This window comes from Lontra canadensis, unplaced genomic scaffold (assembly GCF_010015895.1).
Source record: "Lontra canadensis isolate GAN:19392208 unplaced genomic scaffold, GSC_riverotter_1.0 scaffold60, whole genome shotgun sequence".
Taxonomy (NCBI): Eukaryota; Metazoa; Chordata; class Mammalia; order Carnivora; family Mustelidae; genus Lontra; species Lontra canadensis.
Genome location: NW_022631054.1, coordinates 3,538,945 through 3,556,645, shown reverse-complemented (window position 1 = coordinate 3,556,645; position 17,701 = coordinate 3,538,945). Strand labels below are relative to the sequence as shown.

Genomic DNA, 17,701 nt, shown 5'->3' with positions numbered 1-17,701 from the left:
TCAAGTCTTAATTTAGAAATCAGAAGTTTCTTTTAAAAAAAGGAAAAATTACTTCATTGCTAAAGTAGAATCCATTTTTCAATCTATTCTTTAACCTTTTTTAAAAAAATTCAGATACACTAATGAACTTCTTTTGTCAGATGATTTAGAAATCCGTTAAAATATCAAGTGTTGGTAATGACTTAAAAATAGTACTATGTATATAAGCCAACAACTGAGAACATTTTCTTGCAAAATTTCTTCCACAAATGAAAAACATAAAAATATCCCATAGTTATATTCTATAGATACCTTCTGATTTCTTGAGAACTTGACAACTTAGAAACAATGTAGGAAAAAAACTGGCTGATGTCAAAATAAAGAATTCTTCCAAATTATTTCACTACTATTTCAGAATAATGTAAACAATTTTTTATTGTAATCAAAGGACAAAAAGCCCACATTAAGAGAAAACATCAGTTGTATGACATGGTTTTGCTAAATCTCAATCGTCTTTTTTTTTTTTTTAAAGCAATGGGTAGCCAAAGAAGTTATTAATATTAACACAGATAATGGCAGAAAACTACAGAAACCCCAAATACAGAAAGGCTGTTCATGTATCTTAACAGCATTACCATTATGGTTGAAAAACCACACAATATTCTTTCTCACATCTGTTCTGTTAAGGAGCCAAGAATGGGGGTCTGTTGGGTATCCTAGACAACTGAATTAGAAGTAGGAATGTCTGGTGAATGCTGTTTATCTCAACAAACTGAGACTACATAGGTTTAGAAAGGATATTATTCTTAAATAAACTATATTTTTAGTTTTATCTTCCCCCAAAATGAACTATCACTTACCTTATTCTCCCATCTATCAAAAAAAAACCCCTTATAAATTATTTTAGATCCCAATTTTAAGTATTATTAGAGAAAGTGTTTTGTTAGATTAACAAAATATTTACTTCATCTTTCAGATAGACCCTCAGATATTTGAAGACTATAAGAACCTGTGTGAAAAAAGATGGCTATAAAATGAAAAAAGCAGTCTTCAACTAGAATGCAATAGTTTATGACAGCAAGAATTCTAAACTAAAGTTTTTCCATATACAACAGAGAACTCTTCCAGGAAATGTCCCCTTTACAGGGCCCCAGGCCTCTTTGCATGCTATCAGGCCTCGCTTATAGAAAGAACCAAACACAGTGTTCCCACTGGAAAACATAAATGAATATAAACTAAATCTAAATTCATAACTTAGTACATAAAATTTTCCAAAAGAGCAAAAGGGAACAGATCTTGAAATAATTTCATTTATTCTAGCAGCTTTCCTAAATTACTTAATTCCTTAATTTTTTTTTTTTTAAATAGATATTTGTTTGAAATCTGGCTTAGAAATTTAAAGAGTGATCAGGGTAATGGAATCATGGATAAAGTTTAAAAGTTTCCATCATGTTAAACAAATTACATTTGAGAGTTACCTACATATTCTTTTTCTCCTTTAAGTCTTTGTTTAGAACAACAAAGTTGTTTCTTGCCTCCTTTTCAATTTTCCCTCAGGAGAAAAAAAAAATTTAATCCAATTCTAAAACAAAAATCAAAATAATTTTGCATATTTTTAAGACCCACTGCCAATCAAGAGCAGCAAATAGTAGAGAAAAAGTAATGATGGCCACTTAAGAACAGTACAAGCTAAAATTTAAGTGGCAACCAAGCAGAAAAACCTTTTGCATGTTCAAAATTCATGCCCTCCAGACAGAGCAGCATTTTGACAATTTTTCTTCAAGACAAAAATCTAAAAGAGAGAAAATATATCCCAAAGTGATTTAAAAGATTATTTTTTTTTAAAGTTTTTATTTATTTATTTGATAGAGACACAGCAAGAGAGGGAACACAAGCAGGGGGAGTGGGAGAGGAGGAATCAGGCCTCCCGCCAAGCAGGGAACCCCAAGTGGGGCTTGATCCCAGGACTCTGGGATCATGACCTGAGCCAAAGGCAGACGCTTAAACACTGAGCCACTCAGGCACCCCAAAATGATTACTTTAAATACTAAACTGAGACCCTAATGGCATTATATATTTTAGTATTTTGAATCCACAACTTTTACTCATAGTCAAACTTAGTTTCCATACATATAACTTTTGTTCTTTGGAACTTATTATCAAATGATTTTTCCAGATTATTTATTATTATTATTATATTTTTTTAAGTAAGTTCCATGTGAGGTGCCCAAAGTGGGGCTTGAACTCATGACCCTGAGACTAACACCTGAGCTGAGAGCAAGACTTAGACACTTGGACTGAGTCACCCAGGCGACCTTAGATTTTATTATTAGAGAAATGCAGAGCCTTAAAATCACTTTGCAGATCCAAACATGAACTTAAAAGTATCACTAAGAGGGAACCCGGGTGGCTCAGTGGGTTAATCCTCTGCCTTTGGCTCAGGTCATGATCTCAGGGTCCTAGGATGGAGCCCCACATTGGGCTCTCTGCTCAGCAGGAAGCCTGCTTCCCCCTCTCTCTCTGGCCTGCCTCTGTGCCTACTTGTGATCTCTCTCTGTAAAATAAGTAAGTAAAATCTTAAAAAAAAAAAAAAAAAAGTATCACTAAGAAACATGGTCTATTCACTCCTGCAAAACTATATAACTACCAAACATATCAAATCACTTTGCATATCATTAATTTAAAGTAACAGTAAATGTTTTTCTTCCATTGGTAGGTGATTACAATTTCTTCTGCCCTCAACAATAGTCTGACTTCACCTAAAAATACAGACTAGAGTAGTAAGGTTCTAAAACACTACTACTCAGGAGAACTGATATCTCGATGAACATTTCTGCTGCTTCTATTCACACTTATTTAGAATTAAAACTAAACTATTAAAAAAATAGGGTTTCATCAGAAGTTCCCCTAACTGGGGCACCTGGGTGGCTCAGTTGATTAAGTGTCTGCCTTTGGCTCCAGTCAAGATCCCAGGGTCCTGGGTTCAAGTCCCACTTTGGGCTCCCTGCTCGGCATGGAGTCTGCTTTTCCCTCTCCCACTTCCCTGTTTGTGTTCCCTCTCTCGCTGTGTCTCTGTCAAATAAATAAATAAAATCTTAAAAAAACAAACAACAAAAAAACAACTGTGCCAGCTTCTCTGGTTAAATCAAAGTTCACAAAGTTCTAAATCAGTACAATGTACAAGATACCTTAAAAAATAACTTAAAATATTACATGCAAAAAAAGACATAATAACTTTTAGTGAGGAATGATTCACCAAGAAACAATTATATGGTATTTGTATTCTAACTCCAAGTCCTCCAATATAAATAAAGTTTTCTATGTATCTTCCTAACAACTAAAATTTAAAATATCCTTTCATAAGGTAATACCTAAGAATCTACACACACACACACACACACACACACACCTTAGAACAAAATTGGTGCAAAGATCCAACACTGACTCAACAAACTATCAGAGAACACTTATGTCTAAAAAAATGTTTATAGGTAATCTTCACACCCAAGGTGGGGCTCAAACTCACAAATGAGATCAAGTGTCCTGGGCTCTATGGACTGAGCCATCAAGGTGCACCCATGTCTAAAATATTTTAAACCAAAGTATGTACCTGTCAAATTCCCTTTTTAGTTTCATTTTTAAGTAATCTCCACATCCAGTGTGGGGCTTGAACTCAAAACCCTGAAAGCAAGAGTCTCACTCTCCAACTGAGCCAAGCAGGTGCCCTGGTACCTGTCAAATTCTTCATTTAAAACTCAGTTGCATGTTTTGCCCAACTATGCTTTCAATTTCATATGCAGCGTAACAATTGTATGTAAGCCTCAGGAAGAATGAAGATTTTGTTTTTGATGGTAACAATTTTGAGCCATATTATACTTTATCTTCATTATTACATTACAGTTAATCATGTATAAACTACACTGAAGCGCAAACTTTGAATTTCAAGATATCTAAGCATATGGTTGATATTATCTCATTCTACCTCCCCAGATATGAAAATAATTAAATGGGCATATATTTCAGCAATGGCATATGCAAAAACAAGATGTAAAACTTATCTATAGCTCAAGAATTCACAGGAGCATTTACTGAATCGTACTTGGGTAGTTGGACCAGTGGGCTAGGTGACTGGACTTCAGAAATATTTTCTAAGACGTTGTCCACACACTGGGGCATAATTTCATATGAAAAACCCAAAAGAGAAAAACACTAAAAAAACTTGAAAACCCTCAAAACTATCTTTAAAACTCAGGGTGATTAATAAATTTTTTAACTTTCATGTTTTGTTTTGCAGGCTTGACACCAGGACAGTTATATAAAAGTCATCTATAGCCCTAGACCATCATATTCTAAACAGTATGATACAAAATTAAAAAACAAAGGCAGGGCAGTTTCAGAAATATATAAATCAATGATAAATGAAAGCCTAATACTCTTCACAATCTATAGATTTTTTAAAAACATGAAGATAAAAAAAATGAAGCATACAAAAGAGAATCAGGAAAAAGGATCAGAGAAAATTTCACATAATAAAACTTGCAATAATCACCTCTCCCCATCCTACCTCTACAAATTTGTGCGGTCAGCATTTCCAGACAATTATACTTTTTAAATTTTTTAAAATTTCATTTATTTGACAGAGAGACACAAGGAGAGAGGGAACACTAGCAGGGAGAGTGGGAGAGGGAGAAGCAGACTCCCGGCTGAGCAGGGTGCCTGATGCGGGTCTTGTTCCCAGGACCCTGGGATCATGACCTGAGCCAAAGTCAGATGCTTAACGACTGAGCCACTGAGGCAATCGACAATTATACTTCTTAACCTAATCAACAGATCCTTTATTATCATTAGGTCACTGGATTCCTTTATTACTTAAGTTTTTCTTATATTCAAGTACCTCCCAAACTGGCAAAAATAGATGTGAAATTCAGGAATTTGTGATCCCATCAGTAACAAGCCACCCCCCACCCCCAATGTTTTGAAAATTAACTTATAAACGTGTTACCATCTGGATGAAGCACACACCATCAAACTTAACATATTAAGTATGACCCTTTGGAAAACAAGCCATTATGTAACACCTACTTTATGTCTCTCAATCAATTACTTCAGAATCATAAAGAATGGTAATTCTTTTTCAAGTTAAGCACTGCCCATGTTGCAATTTTTCTCAAGACTGCCGTTTTCCGAAGGAGAAAGCAGTTTTTTTAAAATCCCCAATTTCCAAGACTATAATAACCGCTTCTCTAGGGGATAGGGAATGAAAAAAAAAAAATATTGTCAGCAATCTTAAGATCGATCTCCTCACGTAAGCAGTAATTCGGACCGATATGACATTTCCGAAATCCTCGGCAACTATATACCATACTGCCGCAAACATCAGAAGAGAACTCGGAGATGGAGGAAATGCCATCTTGCATTTGACGTTGCGCTTACACCTATCTCAAACTTAATTCTCACCGTTATCTTCATGTCGCTTCACAACTACCTTAAGAGGTAAGAGAGCCGACCGCCCAGTGCCTCCTTGGGACACACAACCCGGTTAAAGGACGCGCACACCGTTACACCTTCGATCGGAATAACAAAACAGACGACAAACCCTTCTAGACTCGAGAAAATAGAGTAATATCTTCTGGAGAACCCCAAACTTCAATCCCTTAAGCATTGTCCCCTTCCCACAGTTTTGCCTACTCAGTGGCCCCGGGGAACTGCGGCGGGGCTGCGGGGAGGCGGAGGAGGGACGGGCGGGGGGCGGGAGGAGGAGCCGCCCGGACCGTGCTCACCTCGCGCACCTGGGTTGGGGCGGAGGGAGAGACGATGCTCTGGGGCACCCCCACCCCCCGCCCTCTGGGCCAAGCACCTCGGACTTGCTCACCTGCGGAGCCGATTTCCATTCATGGAGCTGGGGGGAGTGCTTCGTACGAGAAGAGCGCCCACCTCTGGGGGCAAGGAGGCAGCGCAGGGGGCGACGCGGCGCGACAGGCACCCTCACTCGGCCCCAAGACGAGGTGGCGATGGCTTCTCTTCAGCAACCGCACTCCGAAAGATCTCGTCGGGAAGAGCCGCCGTGGGGAGGGAGCACGCGACTATGCGAGAGGAAGGGGAAGCGTGAGACGAGAAAGAGAGAGCCCCGTGCGGAACTTAGCGTCGCCCGCGGCCGCTTACGCTCCCACTGCCCCTCCACGACTGCGGCGCTGCCGCCGACCTCCCCGGGGGCCGCCCCCGGAAGCCCGCTGGCGTCAGTTCCGCTGCCCGGGCTCGCCCGACGTCCCAGCCTCGCCTCTCCGCTCCTCCGCCCCAAGCCCAGCGGGCGCGACGTCGGTGCGGGCGCGGCCGGCGCGGAAGACGCGGGGGAGGTGCCGGGGAGCGGAGCCTGGGCGGAGCTTGGGACACGCGCGGTGGGCGGGCACTCCCACCGTCTGCCGCAGGGCCGTGCCTGCGGGCGACAACTCGGAGCTGGACTCAACACCATCCTAGTGTGGGGCGGTGCCTGCCGGAGGCGACGTCGCAGAGGGCGGTGCAGCTTACCTGGGGAGGAGCGTGCGTGGAGCGTGGCCGGTCCGTGGTGCAAGGCCGGGACCCGCAGCGGAGTGACGGGGCCGAGCACGTCTGGGGAAGAGCCACCCTCCTTACGGAGCCCTCCCGCCCCGCCCAGGTTGGGCGGCACCTCGCACCGCCTCCTCAGTAAGCGGTCAAGTGACCACCGCAATTGATCACTCCAAGTCTGTTGCTTTGACAACCGTGGGCGGGTGGGAGGGTTGTACAATTTAGCTTGGGAAAAGAGTATTAAGAAACGAGACATTAGACGCGCCTGGTGGTTCAGTGGGTTAAGCCTCTGCCTTTGGCTCAGGTCACGATCTCAGGGTTCCGAAATCGAGCCCCACATCGGGCTCTCTGCTAAGCAGGGAGCCTGCATCCCACTCCCTCTCCCCCTCCTTGTGATCTCTCTCTCGCAAACAAAATAATTAAAAAAAAAAAAAAAAAAAAGAAAGAAACGAGACATTACACAAACTTCACATCGGATAATTTCCTTGTTTAAAACGCTTTAATAGCGTCTTGTCACACGGAGATCAAACTCTTTGCGGGGCCAAAACGCACCGAGTAAACGGACCCTTCCTTTCTCAAGCAAGACTTTCCCTATCACTATACTACAGCTATATTAATCTGCTTCTAATTCCCACTATCGGCAAAACGCATCCCTTTCCGACTTGGCGCCCCTCTGCTCTTGGTTCTCTTGGCCAGGAACAGAACCTCTCCTTTCTCTCCATTCTCACCCTCTCTTCTTCCCTCCCCTGTCCACTTCTTTCTGTATCTCAGCCTGATTTATCTGAGAGGTCTTTTCCGGACCACTCATCTACGGTGGAGGCCCGTTTTTCTGTTATAGCATTCCCCTAATAATCCTCCCCATCTGTAATTTGTTTTACTTACAAGTTTGGGTGCCCACTCCTGCTCTAGCTTGTAAGTTTTATAAGCTTACCATGGCCAGCACACTCACTAGGAAATAGCAGGTCCTTAATATGTTGCTTTAATTTTTCATTTCAGACTGAAGATTCATGATTTTTGCCTAAGTCCCTAAATATCAGTAACGTTATTCAGACTTTTAAAAAAGTATTTCATTTTTTAAAGTTTGGGATAAAAAGAAAATGTATCCTATCCTCAGTTCCCCCAGTCATTGTGGGGCTTTGGATCAGTCACTTGAGCCTCTTATCTGAAAAATGGGAGAGACTAACATCTTACATAACTGTTGTGATGTTAGGGAATGTACATAAACCAGAACCCTCTGTAACTAAATGTTAGTGAATAAAGTTTACTATCATTAACATTTTAAAACACTTATTAGATGCACCTTACAGTAAACATTTCATAAATGGATGGGATTCAAACTGTCATCTGTCTGATTTCAATTTTGCCTCACTTCTTCCCAACATTAACCCTTTAAGAACATCAATTTCAAAATATCAAATGTCACCAGATGAAACGCTATCCTAAAAGTTATTTTCAATACCTAAATATACAGAATCCAAGTCAGTAGCAGCATCCCAACAGGGTAAAACATCAACTCTTGTACAAGCATCTATCACACCCTCAAACTCCCATTCTGGAACTGATTCCCTAAGTGATTGCTGGCTTGTCCTCTCCCAGAATAGTCATTGTTAGGGCGATGAACCCTTGAGGTAGGCCCTGGTCTTCTCTGTTGACCTTGATTAAGCAGGATTTTGATCTCCTAATTCAGTATGATTTAGTATCAACCATGCCTTCCCACCTCTGCTATTCAGGGACCCCACCACCTCTTTAGAGTGAGCCCATGTGAAAGGTACGTTAATTGTAGAATATCAAAAAGAAGGAAGGCAAGAGGTCCAATGATTCTATCTAAAGCAAATTGTATGAGGCTCTCCCCCAACCACATGCACACCCTATTTTTGGATAACCTCATTCCCAAACAAGTTGGTTCTTAAGGCCATAGAACATGGTCTTTGTCTATCTTGTCATAGCCCCAATGCCTAGAACAGTGCCAGTGCCTGGGACATTGCAACATTCCCTGATTTGTGGGATGGATGGATGAGTAAGTGGGCTGTCAAGAATGGGGCTCAGGAAGCAGGCTAAAACTCTGCCCTCATCCTTTGTGGCACTGGTTGCTTTCAGAAGGGAGAACTATAAAATAGCACAGACATCTGAGGGACAAGGAAATCAGTGCCCTCTGAAAGTTGCATTCCAAGGCTTCCTGAGCTAGAGAAACACCACCACTGGATGATGACAGCAACTGGATAGAATCCTCTCTTTTATGTGGGCTGAAGTTACTCAATTTGACTCGAATTCAAATCTCTTCTCTCAGACCATCAGGAGTTTTTACATAGCAGAAAGTTATTTTGTATTGCAGCAGAACACAATATAAAACATACTGGCCATAGGGACAGAGCTGAGACTGAAGGCCCTCCGCTATTCTATGTGATTCCAAAAGGCACTCTAAACCTACATCTCTAAAAGTCAGAATGCCCAAGTAGAGAAGACACTGCTGGATACCTACCCAGGAGCCCTAATCACAGACCAGACTTTTCTTTCTAATCCAGACTGATGAAGCAGGATAACTGCTCAGAGGGTAACTCCTAATTATTCTAAGCCACTCATGATGGATGATCTCATTTGCTTTGCCAATGACAGGAGTGAGAAGATGACCCATTTCTAGTAGGACAGGAGGCCAGATCTGCTGGGACTTCCAAGGATTTCCTTACTTTACAATGAAATGTAAGGAAAAATTAGTACCTTTTCTGTTACACATTATTCTGTCAGCATTTCCTTCCTGGAATTACAGTAGCCACCTTGGGACCCTAAGGCAAACTAACATGAGGATAAACCAACACAGAATAGCAAAGGAAAGTCACTGGAAGAACCTGCTTTGTTGGTATTATCACTTTAATCACTGCATTAACAAACCTTGGAGCCATATTAAATCAAGAATTGTCATGTTACAGGTTTCTTATTTAAGCCAATTTAATTGATGGCTTGTTATGTGCAATTGAAAGTAACAGATAAACTACTTCACATGAATGCTGTGAGGATGCAATTAAATAACAGACTATACAAAACACCTATTCATATACTTCAAAGTATCCAAGTTCCTCCTTTTCAGATCACTTCCCTTAACAAGCCATTGGTCTTTTCCAAAAACATGGCTGGGAACTCCCACTGTCTCTTTTAAGAGGGAAGCTCCTTGCCTTCAGAAGGTGGGGAAAACAAATGGAGGGCTCCCTAGAAAGGTCCTACAAGACTTCACTGTCCAAATAAGACTTTGCCAAGAGGATAGTGCTGAAGGTCCTGCAGTCTAGAACAAAGGGACAGTGTGTTCCTGTAGGGTAAACCACAGTGATCCAAAAACTCTGATATGATACCCTGGGGAAGGCAGCTGTAGCTCTTAAGTGGAGAACTTTCAAATGTACCCCAGGAAGTCCACTTTTCCAGTTTAAAGGATTGCTTCTGTCACACTCTGCAACATCTAAGCTTGCCAGGTTTCCTAAGCCTGTAGTCAGAGGAATAAATTGGCTTGAAAGCTAGAATCAAATAGGGAAATCTATTTGCTACAATTCAATGCTACTTTCCATTTAAGCAGTAGACAGCAGTCTAGGGATGGCCCAGGCTCAGAACTTTAAAGTCTTCTCTTTGCAGTATAACCCTTTCTTTTAGCCACCCTAACTGCCATGAGATTCTGGGGTTTGTTAAGTCAAAAAATTCTCAACAAATACCCAGCCTCCATTTGCTCCAAGGTAATTCCCAGACAAGAATGTGCTACAGTATATGTTGCCAATTGACAGGGCAAAGGGAAGACTGCTCAACCAATACTAAAGAGGAATGTCCAGGGGTGTTAGGACAAGCCATGACTCAAAACCCTGACCTCCAGGACCTGAAAAATCAGGATACTGGGAGCTCAGTACCTTTCTCTTGAGTAGCAACCAAGAGCCAAATTCTGAAACCTTTTGAATATCAATCATTTCTAAAACTGAATTTATGGCAAAATGTGTTATAATGATCATCCTCCCACTTACTCTGCTAAATACTTTATTTCTGCTTCACTAAGGGTTATAGATTTAAGTTTTATTTCAACTGGGAAAATCTCTTACATGTTCCAATTTGCTCAAGTTTGATCAACCTAATCAACTCTTGCTGTTGAAAAGGAGTTCAGTATGGCTGGATTGCTTCCAAGGAAATCTGACAGGTGGTAGACACAGGTTAGCTTTGGAATTTGAAAGTCACAACACTGGGCCTCCAAAGGAATGCTAGGCCCATTTATGTACACACTAGCTGCCACTGAAAATTTCCCAGTAGGCCCTGTGCCAGAATCCATCTCTGACCCATCTTCCCCCAGTACACAGAAATAACAGGGCTCTAGCAATACCAGGAATGCCGGAACCTGCATGCTTGACAACTGTACCATCAGCTTAAGGTACAAAATCATAGAACCTCCAAGTTGGGGTGAAAGTAAGAAAAGAGGATGGTAATCTTGAGTTTCTACTTACCTGAAGAGTCAGGAATGCTGAGTCCATCCTGTGCACTCAATATCACTTCTTGACTCCCCCTCTGTATTCATGAACCACAATTACTAGATCATTTCAATTCTATTCACAAATATTGATCCCTTGATATATGCTACAGCCCTGAGATGACAAAAAATGAACAGAATGTAGTTTTTGCTCCTAGGAATTCATAGGCTCTGGGTAAAACAAGTCATGAAAATAAAGCCAGCTGCTAAGTTCTATCGAGTGCACTGGAACAACATCTAGGACACTGGTTAGAACAATATTAGGTTTGTTTATTTTATTCTTACAAGTATCTCCTGAGGACAGGAGGAAGCTGGAGGTGGAGGTGGCAGTTGTGGTGAACAACTTGGAAATCCTAGTCTTAGCCTTATTTAAATTGGGTTTTTTTCAAAGCTCATTTTCAAGAAATACTGGAGAATGACCATATAGTTGCAAGATGCCAAAGAAATTGGGGTGGAGGATGGTAAACTGAGTTGAAAAAATTACCTCCTCCTCAAGGCAGCAGTTCATGTTGTTAAAATTATGCCCTTTTTGGATCCTATTCCATTCGCCTGACTTTTCTCCCACTTCATTAAGTAAAAAATATACAAGTTATCTACTAGTGACTTAACAGTCTTCTTAGGTTCAGCTTCCTTTCATCCTTTAAACTGTGTCTCCTGGAGTTGCATACTATGTTGTCTTGCTCTACTCTTTTTCTAAGACATCTTGTTCATTCCTATGGCTTTACCTACCATCTATAGGAGTATGAATGCCATTATCTACAATTGCAGTTTTGTAGTCTTCCCTGAGCACCAAAATATAAGTGTTTAATGGAAACCTTAAACTTGTTGCATCATGGGAACCTCCAAACTCAGTCTATACAAGCCTGTCTTCACAAAATTCATCAGCTCTCTTCTATAGTCTCCTTTCTCCCCCAGTCTTGGATAGAAGAATGTCCCAATATACTCATTGCTCAAGCAGAAACCTGAGCATTATTAGCCTCCACTCCTCTCTTTCCCTTCCATCATCTATTGAGTACTATTAATTCTATCTTCTGAGGGTATCTCAAAAATCTTCCCTTTCCTATCTTCACTACTATAGCTTTACCGCTTTGTTTCTGTCCCTCATCATTGGGCTAGAGAACCAATTTGCGACTCATATCCCCCCACCAAACTTTAAGCTCCTTAAGGAAAGAGACATGGTTTTCTTCCTTTCTGAACTGTGCTTCCTTTCTCCCCCGACAATATTACTGGACACCGTGCTTTGCATGGTTTGTTGAATGAAGAGTAAGTGGAGGCCTTGTGAAGTATGGTTACATATAATCTGTAGTTTCAACACTCTGCTGTTTTTAATCCACTTTCCTATAGAAGCGATGGTTCTGCTGTTATAACCATCTAATACTCTAAACTAAAATCTATCAGAGACATAATTAATCCCAACAGTTTTCTTTGCTAATGGGAGTGGGGGAAAAGAGAGAGAGAGAGAGACCGCACTTTAGAAATAGAAGCCACTATTGTCTTTATAAAACACAGAATTGTGCTGCTGCTGTTGCTTGCTTTAGAAGGAACTGTACATTACAGCTGCTGGGATAATTTTACAATGGACTGGACAAGGTACAGCTCAAAGCAGGACACAAACACAAGTCTCAAAGGGAAACAAATGCAAACAAGTACACAGCTGTGGGGCTTCAGGGACATTTCCCCATCCATGCTGGACTTGAGAGGGATAAAAAGTTTAGAAACTAAAGTGAAACCCAGAGTAGTCACACATGCCCACCAGATGGCTGCTAAGTGCAACATCACACACCAATCAGGTTGGACTGTGTGCACAGGAAAGTCATTTCATTTTTCCTTATTGCTACTACACCAGGGGACTCAGTGCATTTGACACATTGTCTTTACTTGCACAATCCTTGGAGGGTGTTCTATTTTCCTTTCTAAAGAAGGAAATCTGCCTTCCCCACCTTATTTCTGTTTTGAGCCCATTCCCTCCACTCCCATTCTTGGGCTCCCAAACAGCAGCCAGAGGTTCTAAGTCAGTAGGAATAGAGTAAGGGGAGAGCACCAACCTAGCCTCTCTCCCTGCCTAGGGAGAAGGCAAGTCCTAATAAAAGGGGGGAAAGAGAAAACCAGAGAATCCCATCTCCCCAATCTGCTTAGAAGGCTAAATAGGAAAGAGGGCCCTGCATATCCCTGCCATGATCAGACTTTAAGAAGGAAGGCATCCCAGCTACCATCCTGGATTGGCCTAGCCCCAGTAAATATAAAAAGTAACTTCCCCCAATGTAGTTTCCAAAACTGCATTTTGGCTAGTTTGAGATGACTTTCCACCCTGAAGGGGAAGGAACTTCCATTCTTCTTTGTTACACATGATGCCGGGTCTAAAATACGGCCTCACCAGCCTTGCAGATAGATACCCGATGGGCCAGCTAAGAATTCAAAATGTCCCCGTGGCTGCCCATCCTGAGTGCTAGCCTCATTTACAGAATTCTGGACACACACCCCCTCCAAAACAAAACAAAACAAACAAAAAAAAACCATCCAAGAATATTGTTGCTTAGGCAAAGAGGAAGCTGCAGTGGAGCTACCTAGTAGCTGGGAACCAGGAGCTTTTTAGGGAGGTTTCATGCTTTTAGGTATCTTCATTGTCAACATTATTCTAAACCTAAGTTCCCATCAACAATAGCCCCAGGCTTAACCCAAGTTCAACAGTAGCACCTCAACCCCCAATGGATCAGACTGGACTGGAAAAATGATCAATGAACAGTGCTCTTTCCCATCTTTTATCCAAATTCTCTCTATTCTCTACCCATCACTCTCTTCTTCCCCTATGTCCATCCCCCTAACCCTCCAACCCTGGAAACCAAGTAGCTCAACCCTAGGACAGCCTCAGAAAAGGGAGGCCTGAGGTGGAGAAATGGAACCAGATCTAGAAAAAGCAATGAGAAAAAACAGCTCCAAGGAGTGGACAGATGTGGAAGTTGTCAGAAGCCCTCCTGATTTCATGCCAGGTAGGCAGATCTGCTGCTCTGCCCTTGTGTAATGTTGATGGCAATCAAGCCCAGAGAGAACATTACCAAGGCTTGGGGAACAGATTCTTTGTCTTCTGCAGCCAAGGAGCTAAGCCTGACCTTGCTAGCTAATAGTGGGATTATCATAGCCATGCAGAGAATTCATCATCACATAGGTAGGCAGGCCAGCAAACAAGCTTAGTGAATTTAAAAAAAGGAAAAGGAGCCAGGGAAAAGGGAAGTAGAAAAGAGAGGTAAGAGAGTAGAACAAAGGGAGCAAGAGACCATTTAGGAGGATGAGGCTGGGGTCCGCCCAACACTTCCTCAGAGCACAAGTAAGAAGCACCACTTAAACCAAAGCCAAAGCTTGCTGCTAAAACCACTTCTCAATCTGCATGCACCATCTTTCAAACAAGAATAATCCTCAAGGTCAGGGGTATTTTTCAAGTCACAAAGATTAAAAAAAAAAAAAAAAATCAGAGCAAGAAGTCATTTTCTTGCCATTACCCAAACCGCTTCTCTTGCTTTTTATTTCTTGAACGGCATGTGCAATGCCAAAGGGCTAAAAAATGCATTTCAGGCCCCAGCTCAAAACCCAAATGGAGAGAGTGAGGCAAAGAGAGAAAAAGGAGAGAACATAAACTTGTTGCTGAGAGTAGGTGGCTACCACCAGCTCCCTATGGATATTTGCAAATGCTGGTGAATGACTGGACCCTCCAGGAACAGTGCCCTGATCCCAGCCCCTAAATGCACCCAAGAAGAGAACATGCAGAGCCCATTTTCCCAAGAGAGCTCCCCTCCCCAAAGGGTGACTGAACACGAAGTAGACAGTATATGAAGGCGATGGACAGGGCAGATGGAGTGTTGGCATCACTCTCTTTAGGCACTTGTGTAAGGAATGTAGGCTCTCCAGTGAGCTGCCTCCTCCCAGAGCCCTCCATTCTGTTCTTCAGCTGGGCTGTGCCCATAGGGCATCCCATGCTGTAGCCAGTAGGAAAGAAGTAGAAGAGGAGTTACTCAACAGTCCTGATGCCTTCTCCATAATCAATGTTTGTGCTACGTTTTGTGAAGTCGCTGAACAAAGTAGCCAACCAGAACAGAATCTGGGATAGACTGTTTTGCATAGCAAATCTGGGTCTGTACAAGGGCTGCTGGGAAGGGGAAATGGTAGCTCTAAGCACACAGGCCAGGATTCAGGCCGGCCTCCAAGCCTGAGCTAGGTCTAAAGTGTCATGGCTTCATCACCAGACTGGGGCAAACCCAAGCCCAGGCTCCTCAAAAAGAGGAACTTCCACACTGAAGCTGCAACTCCTCATCCCAAGCAGTGGGATAGGACAAAAATGAACAGTTAAGGAAAGAGGGGGGCCTTGCCTCAAGGCCAGTAGGCACCAAGCTAGAAACCCCCTACTTTTCCAGTTCTGCAAGACAGCCAAACCCCATCTTTATCCAGGGAGACAAAAAACAAAACAAAACAAAGGCCCATGCCACCCACTCACATGCCCTAGTGGGAAACTGGGAAAAATTCATTTGTGTAAACAGAAGCAATAGGAAGCAGCAAAATCCCCCAGCCTGTCCACAGGACACACTGGAATCTGGGATGAGCCAAAGTGTCAGAGGACAGTCCGGAGAAAGGGAAGATGCACTTGCAGGAAAGAGTGCAGGGCAGTGCAGAGGAGGGAGCATATAGCAAGAAAAAGATATTATCCGCACAGGGGAAGGCTGGAGCCTGAGCTCCTCCATGGGGAGATAACCACCCTCTACCTAGCCAGGCCAAAGAGTAAGTCAGGTACATGGCTCAATGTTTCTGGGATGTAAACTTACTGGGCATGGGAGGGATTTCCAGATTTTGGCAATAGACTCAAGTTATGGTATAAAAATAACATTTAGTTTTTGCTCTTTTTTCTTATTTTAGAACTAAAGATCATTTGTTATAAGACACCCCAGTTAAGAAATATTGAAACATAAATGACTTGACCATCAGGGGGAAAAAGAAGCCAAGAATGAGAAATGCTATGAAAGTAACTCCAGACCCAGGAAGGTGGGGAGGCTGGGAGACAGGGAGAAAAGGAAATGTTAAGTGGAAAGGCCAGGGCCAGTCATCTCAGCAGCTCCAAGACTTGTCAGTGTCTGAAAGTGCAAATGTCAATGGACTTTAACCATCTTGAGGTTGTGATCTTTTTAAAAGCTCAATGAATATGGAAGTCAATTCCTTTGAATGCAAAATAGCTGGCGCTCTGGCTGGAGGCTTGTTGGGTTAGGGGTATTTCTTCCCCACCTACCTCCTTTCCCACCCCCACCCCACCCCCTAAAGAAAGGTACAAAAGGTTGCAGTTCTGCAGCATTACCATTACAGGGAAGGCACTGGTTACCCACCAGTAGGCGGAAGGAAGACAGGGTCGTGTCACTTCAGAGCTAAGTGCCATAGTGCCTTAAGTCTTACTAGGGGCTGGATGTCTGTCAGGGAGGAGGTGTAAGGTGGGGTAGAAAAGGTGGAGAGAAAGGAATAAGGGAAAGGGGAGGTGGCAGCTGGGGGAGGAGAAACCAAAATCATTAGCATTAAAAATCTTCCTACAAACTGGATTTTCAACCCATTAAAACATCTAGTATTCTAAAATATTGATCTGGGTCTGGTTTCGTTTTTCCTCATAAACAAATCTAGACCTTTTCTGATTAAGGCTCCTAAAAAATCCTTCCCTCCTCCCACCCACTTTCTCAAGCCCCTCACACTCCCATCTAAAGTATCAAACCCAAACCTACCAGCTTTTGTCCGCGGGGCTGCAGAGCCGACCTTACCAAGTTGTCAGGCATGAGTCTTTAGCACTGCGAGTCACATGAGACACCTGTGTGTATGGTGGGCACCAGTGCTGCCCCTCTTGGTCCAGTGGGGTCAGGGCCAGATGTGACAAGATGGGGTGAGGGGTGGGGGTCATGAGGTGGACATCAGAGATTTCCGGCTGGTGGTCTGGCTTACTGGCCCTGTTCCCCACCCTTTTGCCCCCTTGTAGAAGGAAACAAGGCCTTCTGAATCCTCCCTACCCTCCCTCCTCCTCCTTGCTTCCTCTGGATTTGGGCGGCACAGCTCTTGGGGCTTGGAAAGCTTTCTTCTATCCAGTGAGGTAACAGCGTTCTGCCTTCAAGCGAAGTACATGGTGCGCAGAGTATCCTGATGAACCTGCACGGCTTTGGCCAGGGCCTGGGGGTCCCGCCCATTGCTCTGCCCCGATATGTGGCTCCCCTCTCCACTGAAAAGCAAAAATGAAAGAAGTCCTTCCTGGTGCACTGAGCTGCTGCTAATCCGTTCCCCCATCCAGAGTACCAATTCCCATACCAACTTAAGAGAAAGTCCCAACCCAGATTTGGGCAGATGAACCCAAGGGTATCGTCTTGTACGATATTCATTTCCTTCTGCCCAAGGAAAGTTGAGAGGATGTGGTACCAGAGGTGGAAGCAAAAGGGAAGCCAGCTTGATTCCAGGCCTCACCTGTCATGCTCCTTGTCCACTAGGTGGTATCGTGCCCGGAAAGCCACCAGGCGGGCATAGTAGGCAGGTGCTGGGATAGAGACGGAGCGTGTGCATCGTACATAAGTGTGGCACAGCTGGTACGTCAGGATCTGGAGCTCATCCGCTGTGAAACGGTTGTCATCCCAAAGGACATAGTAATGGGATGGTCGGCTGGTGCCCTGGGAAGATAGGAAGGTGAGGGGG

The 17,701-nt window shown here is 43.1% G+C and overlaps 2 protein-coding genes across 9 annotated transcripts in view; both read right to left on the bottom strand.

Annotated features, from left to right (window-relative positions):
- Positions 1-6,600, bottom strand: part of LOC116879208 (protein argonaute-3) — a 120,652-nt gene extending 114,052 nt beyond the window's left edge. For 3 of the 5 annotated variants that reach the window (XM_032877234.1, XM_032877238.1, XM_032877241.1), the window contains exon 1: positions 5,852-6,153. In XM_032877234.1, coding sequence (XP_032733125.1) covers positions 5,852-5,870 — 19 coding nt within the window. In that variant the 5' untranslated portion in view covers positions 5,871-6,153. Of the gene's footprint in view, positions 1-5,436; positions 5,615-5,851; positions 6,154-6,504 lie in introns of those variants that run through there. The other 2 variants (XM_032877236.1, XM_032877237.1) reach the window with 2 other exon arrangements.
- A 5,878-nt stretch (positions 6,601-12,478) lies between these two features.
- AGO1 (argonaute RISC component 1) overlaps positions 12,479-17,701 on the bottom strand; it is a 36,335-nt gene continuing 31,112 nt past the window's right edge. For all 4 annotated transcript variants that reach the window (XM_032877230.1, XM_032877231.1, XM_032877232.1 and 1 more), the window contains 2 exons: positions 17,477-17,676; positions 12,479-17,237 (listed from right to left, as the gene is read on the bottom strand). In XM_032877230.1, the coding sequence (XP_032733121.1) occupies positions 17,129-17,237; positions 17,477-17,676 (309 nt within the window). In that variant the 3' untranslated portion in view covers positions 12,479-17,128. The remainder of the gene's footprint in view (positions 17,238-17,476; positions 17,677-17,701) is intronic.